The 14907-nt window shown below is 54.3% G+C and overlaps 1 protein-coding gene across 1 annotated transcript; it reads left to right on the top strand.

Moving 5' to 3' along the window:
- Nucleotides 1-491: 491 nt before the first annotated feature.
- Nucleotides 492-9723, top strand: HAP1 (huntingtin associated protein 1). Its single transcript, XM_070389825.1, is given in 14 exon segments — nucleotides 492-1007; nucleotides 1010-1207; nucleotides 2333-2412; nucleotides 2732-2920; nucleotides 3039-3211; nucleotides 3586-3688; nucleotides 3767-3833; nucleotides 5115-5245; nucleotides 5624-5698; nucleotides 6002-6136; nucleotides 6270-6361; nucleotides 6656-6694; nucleotides 7417-7790; nucleotides 9032-9723. Coding segments are annotated over 14 exon segments (1950 nt in total). The 5' UTR covers nucleotides 492-733; the 3' UTR covers nucleotides 9052-9723.
- Nucleotides 9724-14907: the final 5184 nt, after the last annotated feature.

Below are 14907 nucleotides of genomic sequence, written 5' to 3'. Positions count from 1 at the left end.
ACAGACACAGCGTGACCACTGCGGCCATCGCATAAAGGATGCTCCGGGGCCGAGGAGGACCGGGTCGGAGGAGTTTTTATGCGGAGACACCTAAGGGGGGTCTCCCGGAAGAATGGGTGTTTGCCAGAGTGGGCGAAGTCAATGAGGGCGGAGGTAAGGCACGAGGAGAGGCTATAAGACGACTTAAGAAATAAGAAAGAAGGTTGTCGAGCGGCTGGTGCACCAGGGGTGTTAGCGCCAGGATCAGAGTGGGACGCGCCAGACCTGGCAGCGCGTGGAGACCGTACTGGAGTTTGGATTTATCCCCCAATCAACGGGGCAAAGACTCAACTCACAGATTAGCTCCCGGGAAGGCAGGCAAAAAGCCTCGGCTGGAGAGGAACTAGGGGCTGTCCCCCTGTTAAAGACCTCCAAGTCCGGGTACCCGAATCCCTGGCAAGCTGCGGCTTTGGGTAAAACCATTCTCCGGAGTCGGAGAGGGGAGAAAAGCCCAGTACTCCGAGCCGAAGTCCGCGGAAACAGTGGCAACATCCACTCGCCTCTTCTCCTCGCTCTTCTCTTACTTTTTGTGCTCTGGCCCGCCCCCATAAACTTGTCCCGCCGCGCATCCCCTCGGCCCGGGCACCACCATTTGCTCCTCGGCCGCCCCCTCCCGCGCGTGGTACGGCCCCGCGGGCGCACATCCAGACACAGGTTGTAAAGCCCCAGCTGCGCGAGTCAACAGGGACTCAACATGCGCCCTAAAGTGTCGGGGCCGGGTTCTGCCGGGCACCGGCTGGGACCTGGGGATCCCGCGGCAGTAGCCATAACTCCTCTATCCGCAACCAATCCGGCTCTGGAGCCCTCTGCAGTGCCTGAACCCGCCTCTGCGCAAGCACCCGCGGCCGGACAGAGAGCAGGATCCGGTTCCACAGCCGTCTCGGGACCCTCAGCCGGGGCTCGCCGGGCCTCCGTGGCTGGATCGGAGGCTGGAACCCAGCGCGCATCCGCATTCTCGGCGGTCCAGGGAATGCCCAGTCCGTACCCAACAACTCGGATGCGTCGCGGACTCGCTTCATATTCCAAGGGCCGCCCTTTGGTCCCCGAGCCACTGGCTTGGGGACTGGAAAGGTGACGAGCATCTTGAAGACACCGGCTGCCTACATCGGCCAGCGGCCTGGGGTGTCCGGCCCCGAGCGCGCCGCCTTTATTCGGGAGCTGGAGGAAGGTAAACTTGGTCCCCGGGCCCCCGGAGGAGGACCAGTCGGACTAGGGTAGCAGCAGGGAGGAGGAGGCCCCGTCGGATCCAGGCGCCCGCTGGCACTCAGTCCCACCCCTCCGCCCACCCTAGCGAAGTCACGGTCTGCGGCGCCTCTCGGGGCTCGTCTTCCCCGTATCCTTCCCCGCTTCTCTCGTTCCCAGACTTCCGTCGGTGGGTCGGGCCCCGGGGCCCCCTCTTCGCGCCTGTTGCTGCGGCAGACCTGCGCACTCTCAGTGCCCCCTCGCAAGGCTACCACAGTGCCAGGGGAGGGGCGGGGGGCTTCGGGTAGGCACTGCCGAGTGCCCTCGGAGCCTGCGCTGGTCCGTGGCGCCAGCGACCGGGAGGTGGGTGGACAGAGGGGGAGGTTTTGCCAACACCGGGATCAAGATCCGGGTTCCCCCCACAAAACAATCTTGGGGGTGGGCGGAGCCTCAGACAGAATCTGCCTCTCCTCCTCGCTCCGGAGAAGTCTCCTCCTCCTCGCCTTGCGCAACAGGCATGAGTGACTGCGTCTGTTTTTGTGACCCGTGAGGCTCCAGTGAGCTGGCCAGGGCTGCCCCGTGGGTAAGGGATGTTGAGTCAGTCGGTGCTGAACTTCCGCTGGCCACCTCCAATCTCCTAGGTTCCAGGGACTGTAGGACTGTGATCACAGTACCTCACTTAGTATCTTTCCCCCAAGGGGGAAAAATTGAGTCTAGTTGGCCCTGGGAGCAGGGAAGGGAGTGCTGACTACGCGGGGTATGGAGAGGATATTGGCGGCAGAAAGGGAATTCCATCTTCATCCTGTTTGCTGACCCTTGATGTTGAGGGCAGAGCACAGTAAGGTTCGTGCGTGCTCAGTCGCTTCAGTCGTGTCCGACTCTTTGCGACCCTATGGACTGTAGCCTGCCAGGCTCCTCTGTCCATGGGATTCTCCAGGCAAGAATACTGCAGTGGGTTGCCTTTCCCTTCTCCAGGGGATCTTCCCAGGTCCCTTGCATTGTAGGCGGATTCTTTACCGCTGAGCCACCAGGGAAGCCCCGAATGCTACGGTGCCGCCGGGTATTATATGCTCCCTTTTTTCCTGACTCGGCTGCCCACTTTTTCTTGCAGTGCTGTGTCCTGACCTACGTCCGCCCGTCAAGAAGATCACCCAAGAAGAGGTCAAAATGATGTTAAGTTTGCTGGAGGAGGTGCGTGTTGCCCGCCCTACCTGGGCCAGCCCCAGTCTCAGCCAGGCTCCCGTTTTCACTATGTCTGTATGGGTAGGCGTCTTCCTGCCTGGCTGTCTCTCTAGGGGCCAAGCTGGAGGTCCCTCTTGTGGAAGACAGGTAGATGTGGAATGTTCAGGCTAGAGAGCTCTTAGCACCATCCGGTCTGATCTCTTTTTCCATAGGGGGAATCTGGGTCAGGTCCCACAGTGGGTTCATGGTAAGCTCTTGTCTGGTTCCTTGGAGAACTAGGGGATGGAGGGGATTTCCCTGAGTGGCCTTGCTTCTCTTTGACCCCTAGCTTCTCCCACGTGTCTGGGAGACCCCAGCAGCCAGGAACCCTGTTCCCCAATGGATGGGGGTCCTTCTGTAGAGAGAGCGGGACCTGAACACGGCAGCCTGCATTGGCCAGTCCCTGGTGAAACAAAACAGTGTTCTGTTGGAGGAGAACAGCAAGCTGGAAGCCATGCTGGATTCAGCCAAGGAGGAGGTACCTGGGTGGGGAGGAGTAGGGAGGGGTGAATCTCAGGCCTGCTGCCAACCCACTATGCCAGGGTCTGTGCCTGCCTCTGCCCGCACCTGACCCTGGGCTCCTCTTCCCCTGCCAGATTTTACATCTCAGACACCAGGTGAACCTGCGGGATGACCTCCTTCAGCTGTACTCAGACTCTGATGAGGAGAAGGATGAAGATGAAGAAGAGGAAGAGGAAGAGGAGGAAGAGGAGGAGGGGGACGAAGAAGAAGAGCAGAGGCCTGAGCATCCCTGTGAAGCCTCAGAGCTGTGAGTGTCCTGCCCTTTTTTTTTTGTTTCAGTTTTCCCGATGCCTCATGGCTTTCAGGATCTCAGTTCCCGGACCAGAGATTGAGCCTAGGCCACAGCAGTGAAAACGCCGCATCCTAACCGCTGGACCACCAGGGAATTCCCCATGAGTGTCCGGCCTTTGCACCAGGGCGGTCCTTTCTCTGAGCTTCAGTTTCCTTGTTTGGAAACAGGAACGCCATGTATCTGCCAGTGGGGTAGCTGGGGCTAATTGAGGCCACCACATCAGCCTGGGATTGGTGGGGGTAGGGGTAGGGGGTAGGGAAGTCCTGGGTGGGCTGGGACCTGGGTTCTCCAAGCCCTTGTACCCTGACTTCCGTCCCTCCCTCTGCTAGGACTCCTGTGACTGAGTCAGAGTCGCACCACTGCCCGCAGCTGGAGGCCCTGCAGGAGCAGCTGCGGCTACTGGAGGAGGAGAATGAGCAGCTTTGGGAGGAGGTGAGGATGGGGAGAGAGGGCGTGCTCCTGGGCAGAGGGTGTAGACTCCCCGGCCCCTTCCTTTCTCCCTCCCTCCAGGTCTCTCAACTTGACGACCTTGAGGAGGAGGAACAGATATTCATCCTGGATTGTGTGGAGCAGTTTTGTACGTGAACTTGTAACTTGGGGTAGGGGCTTGTCCCAAGGCGCAGAGGGAAGAACCCAGGACTTCAAGTCACAGCTCTGACACTTCCTAGCTGTGTGAGCTTGGACAAGTTCGTTGACCTCTCTGAACCTTCATCTTTAGAATGGGGCTTAGTCTTCTTGGCCCTGCTGACCTCTCCAGGGGTTACAGTTGAGAAAGTGCTTTGTGCAAACAGTTAAGAGCTATACAGGCACTCTGGGGCTCCCTTAAGCCTACCTCCTCTTGTTATTTGGGGAGGGCGAGGGAGGGGGCCATGAGCTGCCAGAGACCAGGCCCTCCATCCCCCCAGGCACTCTATTAGGCAGGGGCTGTGCCTGGACCATGTGGTTATGACGATGAGTGAGACATAGTGTTTGTCCCCGAGGAGTTCAGGCCTAGCTGGGGAGACAGAGACTCGAGGTGGCAACAGCTGAACAACAGCTGGAGTGAGGTGCAGTTGCCCTCATCCCAAATCTGGCCTTCCTTCCCTCAGGTTCCCTGAATGACCCCCTGGTCCCAGGCCCCTGGAGTAGGAGTCCTCACATTCTGTTGCTTCTGCCTCGTAGGAAAGGCTCAAGTCTCCTTCCTCTTCCCCATCCCAGCTACCTCTAGCGCTGGCCACCTGTTACATGGTCTCTCTGCCTCCATCTCTGCTCTTCCAGGCCCTTCTGCACACAGCCCAAAGGAGTTTTCTAAAGCCAGACTATTGGTCCTCTGCCTAAACCGCCCAAGTAACTCCCTATTGGCCAAAGGATAAACCCTACCCTCCCTACCCCAGCCCTAGTCATCTGGACGCTGCCCACTGCTCCAGCACTCTCTCCTGGTGTCCGGTGGTTCCCTCTGGGCCCCTCCACACTCTGCCTGGGCCCTGTTGCCACTTCTGCCTGGTGAGACCTCCTTGCCCTGTGGAGGTCCTAGCTTCATAGATCTTGCCAGGCTGGACTGGGTGCGGCGGCTGGGACCCTGGATGCACTCTTTACACTCGCTGCACCTTAGTTCATAATCTGCACTGTTGTGATTTGTTTTTCCCTCAGTCTCCACACTCGCCTTGAGCTCAGTGTGGGCTGGGGCCGGTCTTGCTGACTGCTTGTCCAGCACCCTGCTCTGTGTCAGTCAGTAAACATTTATTGAAAAGAAGACCCGAGTGAGGGATGTTAAGCCCTGTGGAACCTTGGGTACCTGGAGGGGTGCAGGCAGACAGGGGCATCTGGGAGACTGAGGGCCCTGGGGAGCCAGCGCTGACCTTGCCCCACTCCTCCCCAGCTGAGGCCAGCCAGCAGATGGCCGAGCTGTCAGAGGTGCTGGCGCTCAGGATGGAGAACTATGAACAGCAGCAGAGGGAGGTCGCCCAGCTGCAGGGCCAGGTCACGAAGCTACAGCGGTGCTGCCGATCGGTGAGTCGGGACATATGCGGGGCTTCCTCCTCCTGTCACAGCCCCCTGGAATCCATGCCCCCTTCTCTCTGCCCCCACCCCAGGAGACTCAGCTCAGAGGCCTCTCTCTTGTGTCAGAGTCAGAGTTGGAGGAGACATCAGGGAGCCTCTCATCCTGTCCCCTTGTCTCAAGTCGGGGGCTGAGCCTAAAGAGAGACACAGGGTGTTCCCAGGAAACAGGCCACGTGACTCCACCTTCTTTGGCCTTTTCCCATGTGACTTCTCTTTTAAAGAGCTGCTGACACTCACTGATGTGTCTGGGGAGACTTGCCGGCAGCAGGGGCTGCAGGGGTGTGGGGAGACCTGGGGTGGGGGTTCACTGGCCTTGGGTCCTTCCAGTATGGGGCTGAGACTGAGAAGTTGCAGAAGCAGCTGGCTTCGGAGAAAGAAATCCAGGTGAAGCTCCAGGATGAGGTGAGGCTTCCCCTGAGCTCCCAGGACCCTTGGGTGGCTGCCTGAGTCTAACCAGCTCCTTGAACAGGGGCTGACGCTGTCCTTTCCACATACTCAGGCTCTGGCACAGGGCCTGGCAGGTAGCAGTTCAGTTGGGGCCTGAATGGAGTAGAGTCCAGGGGTCACACTGTGTCATTATATGGGTCTAGAGTCTGGGCCCGTTGCCTCTTTGCCCAGGCTTCCCGGCCCCTTTGGGAGAGAGTGGGCAAGGGGTCCAGGCTGGGTGTGCCTGGGTCCCATCAGAGCCTGTGGGCAGGTTCCCAGCTGCAGGACCTGCAGGAGAAGTACTCAGAGTGTGGGGACATGCTGATGGAAGCCCAGGAGAAGGTGAAGACCCTCTGCCAGCAGGCCCCGGCATCTGCTGGCTCTGTCACCCACTACACATACACTGTACCTCTGGTGAGGCCCCCGGCTCCTGCCTGTTACCTCTGTGCGCCCTGTGTCTATCTGCAGTCCCTTCCTGGGTCTGGAGGTGTGTGTGTGGGGTCTTCTGCTGAGACCTTCTGGTAATGTCCCCCATCTCTGTCCATAGGAGGCACTTCCTGATTTCCAGGAGACCCTGACTGAGGAGCTCAGAATGTCTATAAGGAGAATTATCTCAGACCCTGTGTTTTTTATGGAAAGGTACGCACTGGGCCCCAGTCCCTTGGCTGCCCCACACTCACTCTTGCCTACCTGGTCAGCAGCAGCCTTTCTGGTAATGGGAGGGGTTTGCTCGATCAATCTTCTCCCCTGCCGTGGTGTCTTTCCTCCTGCCTCATCGGTCCCCGGCCCTTCCACTCAACACCAGTCCTCTGTGTCCACGTTCTGGGTCTGTCACTTCTCCCTGGGATTTTTCTGCACCGTGGGTCCCCAGGGATTTCACACTTTCAGCTTCCCATTGCCTTGGGACACCAAAGGCCCTTTTCTCTTTTGAAGGAATTATGAAGTGACTCCAGAGGAGACATCAGACCTGGGGTAAGCCGACCAGGGTCTCCCTCTTCACTTGCTCTCACTTTTAAGCATCCAGACAACCCCCTGCCACTGGCTTTGTGACCTGCAGCCCCGGAGAAGTTCTGGCTCTCGGGCTGACTGGGCTGAGATGTACTGGGAGGGATACTCTCTAACCCTTTGCCTTCAAATTTTGCCCCATGGGTGGCCCTCTGATTAGAGGCCTCTCCAAGCAGGTACTGAAGCCTTTGCTTCTCCCAACCAGTGCCTAAGAGGCAAATGGGTGCTGGCCTAGGAGCCAGGAATGCTGGGACTAAGTCCCAGCTTGAGCCCTTTACTGGCTGTGTGTCCTTGGACAAGTCACTTGACCTGTCTGAGCCTTACTAAAATGGATTTGTTCCTATGGCAACTAGACCTGGGATGGGTTATGAAAGTTGAATAATGAAGGAGTGGGGCAGAGGAGATGTTATTGCTAGTCTGTTCTATGAAGCAGAGTGAAGTTACTGGGGGAAGGTGGGGCTTGTGCAGTGTTGGTGACCGTTCTTCTTTTTGCCAGGGCCATGGGCTGGGTGTTTGAGGCCTTGAGGCTTGTACCCCTGGCTGGGACAGAACTTGGGAGTAATCATCAGGGTCTGTGTAGAGCCTGGGGTTGAGTGGGAGCCCTGGTGGCTGGAGCCCCGGGCTGCAGATGAAGGGGGAGGCTCTGGCTTAGAGCGGGTAGGAAAAGACTTTCCTGTCTGCCTGCCCAGATAGGAGCTTCGCTACAGAGAGGAGCGAGCACAGGAGCAGGGGCTCGAGGCTGGGGAGGGGCTGATGCTGACCGAGGATTTTGTGCCTGTGGAAGAGTTGGTGCCTGAGGAGCAGCTGGGGGTCATAGAAGAGGCAGTGCCAGCTGAGGAGAGGGTAACAGAAGAGGAGGAACTGGTATCTGAGGAAGCTGAGGCCTGGGAGGACCTAGAGCCGGAGGCGGATGAAACAACTCAGATGAACGTGGTGACCTCAGCCCTGGAGGCCAGCGGCTTGGGCCCCTTGCGCCTGGACATAAAGTATGTCCTCCAGCAGCTGGCCAACTGGCAGGATGCCCATTTCAGGCAGCAGCTGAGGCAGAAGATGCTCCAGAAAGGTGAGTGTTCCCGTGGGGGCCTCCCTCTGGCCAGCCTGACAAGCTGCAGATCATCAAGCTGATGAAAGGTGAGGGTAGGTGAGCCCTTCAAAGGCTCACTTACCCCAGCCCAGGCCCACCTAGCATGCTGATTTGCATGGACTTTGCATATTATTTACATAGACCCCCTCAGATCTCCAGCAGTGGGAACTGTGGCCCTGATGCTTATTTTCATGGTATTTGCATAGGATTCTAATTCTCCACCCTCTGGTCCTGGGGGCTGGGCTGGGAGTCAGGGCTTGGGCTGCAGCCTCCCGCTGTGCCTCAGCTTCCTGTCTCTGCCTGTCCCCTTCCCCTGTTCTCCACCCTACCTCCCGATTCCCAAGGCCCCCCAACCCTGCAGCAGTGGCAGCAGCAGGCCAAAACAAACATGGGGGCTGGGATTCTGGAACCCAGGGTGCCAAACCAGGACTTACGGAGGCTGGAGGAGGAAATGGCCAACCATACTCCGAAAGCCTGGGAGGAAGGGGGCCCTTCTTGGACCCCCCAGGCAATTGGGATTAAGGCCTCTGCCAGCAAGGGCCACAGTTGGAATGATCCCCTGGCTGAGTCTGAAGGTGCCCTAGGGTCTCCTACAAGGTGGGTCCAGTAAGGGTCTCCTCTTCCCCAGCTGGAAGCCCCAGAGGTTGGTGTGGCATCTACTGAGCACAGGCCATGTCCTGGGCCGTGAGAACCCTGCCTTGAGGAGCTCATGGAAATAATCAAAGATGATTTAGTGACTAAACTACCTTCTTTAATCCTCACACCCCTGTAGGTAGTATTATCCCCATTTGGTGAGAAACTGAGGTTCAGAGAGCAGAGTGATTTGTTCGAGGTCACTGAAGCTCTTTTCTTCACTGCTATGCCATAATGCCTCCCCTTACTCATCCCTCCTCTCTAACCTGGTCTCTGTGCCTTCTTGGCCTGCTGGGTCTGCTGTGAAGTTTATAACCTGTTGGCAGCCTCATCATTCTATCTGGACTGCCCTGACTCGGATGGCCCTTTGCTCACTGCTGGGTGGCCTCATCAGGGTTGGCCCGTACGGTTGTGCAGGTTGTACACTGAATGGTGACCACTATGGCTGGGCAGTGGACAGCCTGCATAACTATCAACGGCTTCTGTCTCTTTCTGATGTAGCTGAGCAGGTCCAGCCCCTGCGTGCTGCCCAGGCCAAGCCTGTGGTCCTCAGGCCTCCAGTTCACATCCACTCCCTTCTCTTCCAGGCTTTGCTGTTCCCCAGTAGCCTGCAGAGGCCCCACAGACTGCCTGAGGCCCTTCCTTCTGCTGCCTGGCCAAGCCCCACTCTCCCCAGACGCCCCTTCCCATGCTCCAAAGCAGGACCCCTGATCTGTCACTAGCTCACCCCAGACAAGCCTGGACTGGAACTTGAGGGCCCAAGCCTCAAGCCTCTTCTGGGAGAGGCTGAAGGAACCCCGGCCCTTGTTCTGCAGCTGGTGCAAAAGCTGTGGCTGCTGGACCTGGGGCACGTGGTGGCTCTGGGGGTGAAGAAGCCCAGGGGGAGGCCCCACCAGCTACCAGACCCAGCTGGATCTCCTGTTCTTGGCTCTTTCTTCCCAGTTCCCACTCTTTGTAACCGGAAGTGTCTGTCTGTGTGGGTGAGGACTCCCTCTGCCTGGTGGGGGCCTCCCCACCCCATCTCCTCTCCTCCCACCTGTGACCTGTGAGTATCCAGGCCCCCTCCCAAGGCCCTGTCACCCACCCACATCTTCTCCTCAGTGCTCCTTGTTTCCTTGTTCTAGGTTTTTTCCCTCTCCCCCTCTTTACTTTTAGTCAGTGGAGTCAGGGCCCAGGACCCCACTGCTGTCTGCCCTGATTCCCACAGTGCTTCTCCCGCTCTTGTTGCTTGTCAGTCTGTATATGTACTGGTACAGGAAATAAAGGACCTGTGTGCTGCCTGGCCCAGCCTCTGCCGTCTTTCTCAGGGAGTGCACATGCGTGTGTGTGCATGTGCATGCATGTGCGTGTGTGTGTGCGTGTGTGCATGCACTTTGGTGGGGCAAAGCTGTGGAGAGAGGATGGGCTCTAGTGTTGAATGATGTGCTGGGGGCTTTGATTAAATACATAATTATAGCCACAAATCCTCTGGCGTGGGTGATATGATAAATGATTGTCAGGTGATGAAGCTGACGTCCAGGCAGGTAAAGTTACCCTCCCAAGGGTCAAACAGGGCCTTTGCTGGTGGCTCAGTGGTAAAGAATCTGCCTGCCAGGGTGGGAGACACAGGTTTGATCCCTGATCTGGGAAAATCTCACATGCTGAGGGGCAGCTAAGCCTGTGCACCACAGCTGTTGAGCCTGTACTCTAGAGCCTGGGAGCTGCAACGACTGAAGCCCATGTGCCCTAGAGCCCGTGCTCTGCAATCGGAGAAACCTGTGCACCATAAGCAGAGAGTAGCCCCTGATCGCCACAACTGGAGAGAAGCCTGCATAGCAGCGAGGACTCAGCACAGCCAAAGGTAAATAAAAATTAAAAAGAGTTCAACTGCTGCTCGTAGAACTTTGAATGCAAGCCCTTGGGTCATCAGAGCCCGAGTTAGATGCCCTCCTTCCCTGATCCCTTCTGCTCCTGGGATCCTGCCCTGGTACCCAGCTGCCAAGGGTGAAGCAAGGAGAGTCACCTCTGTCTTAGGTAGAGGTCCCCCAGAACGGCATGTGAAAACGAGTCGTTTCTTCCATTAAAGAAGGCTGTTAGGCTGATTCTTGCCAGGGCAGGATTCTTAAACTTGGACTGATTCTTGCCAAGGCAGGATTCTCAAACATGGAAGCAGAGAGAGGCAGAAAACAAGGTGAAGTCAGAGTCCCAGAAATTTGGTAACGAGTCTGGCTTGAAATGTTCAATTTCCAGTTTAGAGTTTATCATTTCAGAAAGCAACAGCTCAGTTCTCAGAAAGGTTTAATCATGTTCTCATTTTTGGTGAAGGTGTTTCCAGAGCATTGATAAGGATTTTAATCATGAAGAAAAAAAACAAGTTGTTTATTTAGAAGATGATCCCAGGAAGCCCTCTTGGGGCAGAGTAGGAAACTGAGAACAGAAGGGAGCTAACGATCGTACTTACTTGGTGGTCCAGGGATTAAGACTCCGAACTTCCACTGCAGGGGGCATGGGTTCGAGCCCTGTTTTGGGAACCAAAATCACACTGGCTGTGCAGCGCTGCCAAAAAAATGGAGGCTCAGTCATACTGGGGAACCCTGGAGGAAGAGCAGCCTGTTGCAGCCTTGAGTGTCATCTGTGGATCAGCATCATTAACATCTCCTGGAAGTTAATCAGAAATGCAGAATCTCGGGTCCCACCCCATGCCTATATTGTCAGAATCTGCATGTTGACGAGGTCCCCAGGTAATGCACATGCATATTAAAGTTGGAAACACGGATCTAGAACCCATTTCAGTTATCCCATCCTAGGGGCATGGAAACTATGGCAGGCATCCGCCAAGACTCAGTCATCATTGGCTGAGGGCTGCTCCTGGGGGCATTAACTCGCTGGTGCTCTGGTCTCTCAGCACATGTGCTGGGGAAAAGCCCTCTGGCAAAGACTAGCTGTGTTTGTCATGGACCATGGTCAGCGTGTGCTAGAATGGCAAGTGCTGAGGGTGCAGGTGCGTCACTGACAGGGTCTGCTACAGTCCAGATCTTGTGCCTCTCAGATGCGCTCAAGCCCCATGTGGAGTTCACTCTGGCCTGGCAATGCTTGTTTAAGATGGTGGCTGATCACAGTATCTTATAAAGAAGAATTACATCTGGAAGATGAGTGGTATAAGCTGTGGTCCCCAGTGCTGCAATTGATCCCGAATCCCTAAATGATATTTCTCATCTCCTTCCTCTACCACCCTTCTCCTTTGGCCGGCACTTCAGCTGGTCCAGGTTGCTTTCCTGGTTGAAGTAATCTACATCTTCATTCCTGAGAGGTCTGAACACTAGGTCATTGGCCCTGGTCAGGCTATTGTTGGAGCAACTGCATGTTTATGGTTCTCACCAGGCAGGAAGCCCCAAGACACAGCTCAGTGAATCCCCCTGAGAGCCAGACCCTAAATACTCCTTCCTGCATCCAGCCTCCAGTGTACATCCCCAAGTTAGTGCCTTAATGGCACCTTTAATTCCAACCTTTTGGAGGTTCCTTAAAAAGCTAAAAATAGAGTTGCCATATGATTCAGCAATCCCACTCCTGGGCGTGTATCAAGAGAAAACTCTAATTTGGAAAGATACATGCTGTGTTCATAGCTGCACTATTTACAACAGCCAAGACAGGGAAGCAACCTAAATGTCCATCAACTAATGAAAGAATAAAGAATATGTGATACGCATATACAATAGACTAGTACTCAGCCATCAAAAGGAATGAAACAATGCCATTTGCAACAATGTGGACGAGTCCTAGAGATTATTAAGTGAAAGAAGTCAGAAAGAGAAAATCAAATACCACGTGATATCACTTCATGTGGAATCTAAAATATGGCACAAGTGAACCTATCTACAAGATAGAAACAGACTCATGGGGGATTCCCAGTGGTCAGGACTCAGCGCTCTCAGTGCCATGTCCCAGGTTTGATCCCTGATCACAAGCCCCACAAGGCAAAGTAGTATCTCTGCTTTTCAATATGCTATCTAGGTTGGTCATAATTTTCCTTCAAAGTGAGGCCCAAATAAATAAATCCCCTACCTCATTAAAAAAAAAAAACACACAAACAACTTACGGTTATCAAAGGGGAAAAGGGTTGGGATAAATTAGGAGTTTGGGCCTAGCAGATACACACTGTCTGTGTGTGCGTGTGTGTGCTCAGTGATGTCCAACTCTTTGCAACCCCATGGCCCATGCCTGCCAGGCTCTTCTGCCCATGGAATTTCCTAGGCAAGAATACTGGGGTGTGTTGTCATTTCCCTTATTCTAGGAGATCTTCCCGACCCAGGGATGGAACCCATGTCTCTTGTGTCTCCTGCATTGGCAGGTGGCTTCTTTACCAGTGTGCCATCTACTATATAAAACATATATAAACAACAAGGGCCTGGACAGCACAGGGAAGTATATTCAATCAGTTCAGTTCAGTTCAGTCACTCAGTCGTGTCTGACTCTTTGCGATCCCATGAATCGCAGCACGCCAGGCCTCCCTGTCCATCACCAACTCCCGGAGTTCACCCAAACTCATGTGCATTGAGTCGGTGATGCCATCCATCCATCTCATCCTCTGTCGTCCCCTTCTCCTCCTGCCCCCAATCCCTCCCAGCATCAGGGTCTTTTCCAATGAGTCAACTCTTCACATGAGGTGGCCAAAGTATTGGAGTCTCAGCCTCAGCATCAGTCCTTCCAATGAACATCCAGGATTGGTCTCCTTTAGGATGGACTGGTTGGATCTCCTTGCAGTCCAAGGGACTTGCAAGAGTCTTCTCCAGCACCACAGTTCAAAAGCATCAATTCTATGGCACTCAGCTTTCTTCACAGTCCAACTCTCTCATCCATACATGACCACTGAAAAACCATAGCCTTGACTAGACGGACCTTTGTTGGCAAAGTAGTATCTCTGCTTTTCAATATGCTATCTAGGTTGGTCATAACTTTCCTTCAAAGGAGTAAGCATCTTTTAATTTCATGGCTGCAATCACCATCTGCAGTGATTTTGGAGCCCCCAAAAATAAAGTCTGACACTGTTTCCACTGTTTCCCCATCTATTTCCTATGAAGTAATGGGACCAGATGCCATGATCTTAGTTTTTTGAATGTTCAGCTTGAAGCCAACTTTTTCACTCTCCTCTTTCACCTTCATCAAGAGGCTTTTTAGTTCCTCTTCACTTTCTGCTGTAAGGGTGGTGTCATCTGCATATCTGAGGTTATTGATATTTCTCTCGGCAATCTTGATTCCAGCTTGTGCTTCTTCCAGCCCAGCGTTTCTCATGATGTACTCTGCATAGAAGTTAAACTGAAACTGAATTTGCTCAGTCGTGTCCGACTCTTTGTGACCCCATGGACTGTAGCCCACCAGGCTCCTCCATCCATGGAATTTTCTAGGCAAGAGTACTGGAGTGGGTTGCCATTTCCTTCTCCAGGGGATCTTCCTGACCCGGGGATCGAACCCTGTTCTCCCGCATTGCAGGCAGACGCTTTACCATCTGGGCCACCAGGGAATCCCGTATATAAGTTAAATGTCTTGTAATAAACCACAATGGAAAAGGATATGTGTACATGTGTATAATTGAATAATTTTGCTGTACACTAGAAGTGAACACAACAGTATCAATAAACAATACTTCAATTAAATAAAAAAGTAAAAGAATCTTGAAATCCAGGTTTCCAGGAATTCTCTGGGCTGGAAGAAGTACCTCTATCTTGTCAAACGGGAGCAGCTTACCTTTACCTGGAGAGTGCAAAGGCTTCCTTGAGGCTGATGCCTCCTATGATGATGCTTCTTGAGTTTTGCATCTGCCTCCCTTAAGGGCTTCTAAATCAAAAGCAACGTCAGGTCCTAGAATGTGGACAAGTACTGCCCCACATAACAGAAGAAAGGGATTGTTCACCCCCAAATGCTGCAGAAGCTGAATAAACTGAATAGTATGTAGCAGCAGGAACCAGGACAACATACATGGAGTGGATTGTTGAGGTTGGTAGAACTAGGAGGATGAACTCCAGAATGGTAGAATGATTGGCTAGGGGAGTGTGAAAATGTTAGTTGCTCAATCGTGTCTGACTCTTTGTGACCCCGTGGACTGTAGCCTGCCAGGTTCCTCTGTCCATGGGATTTCCCAGGCAAGAATACTGGAGTAGGTTGCCATTTTCTTCTCCAGGGGACCTTCCCAACCCAGGGATCATAACCCCAGTCTCCTGAATTACAGGCAGATTCTTTACCATCTGAGCCACCAGGGGAAAGTTTATTTTACTTTATTTTGGCTGTGCCATGTGGCTTGTGGGATCTTAGTGCCCCCACCAGGGATCAGACCTGGACCACAGCAGTGAAAGCACCATGTCTTGACCACTGGATCACCAGGGGATTCCCAGGGGAGAGTTTATCGATATAAGCATCAAGGGTGCTCTCTTATGACCCAGGATTTAATTTCCTGGCAAAGACACTTGAAGCCTAATGCCTTACTGGGAAT

Source organism: Bos mutus, chromosome 19, assembly GCF_027580195.1.
Source record: "Bos mutus isolate GX-2022 chromosome 19, NWIPB_WYAK_1.1, whole genome shotgun sequence".
Classification (NCBI taxonomy): Eukaryota; Metazoa; Chordata; class Mammalia; order Artiodactyla; family Bovidae; genus Bos; species Bos mutus.
The sequence above is the reverse complement of the archived record's forward strand: the minus strand, read 5'-3'. Positions and strand labels throughout refer to the sequence as shown.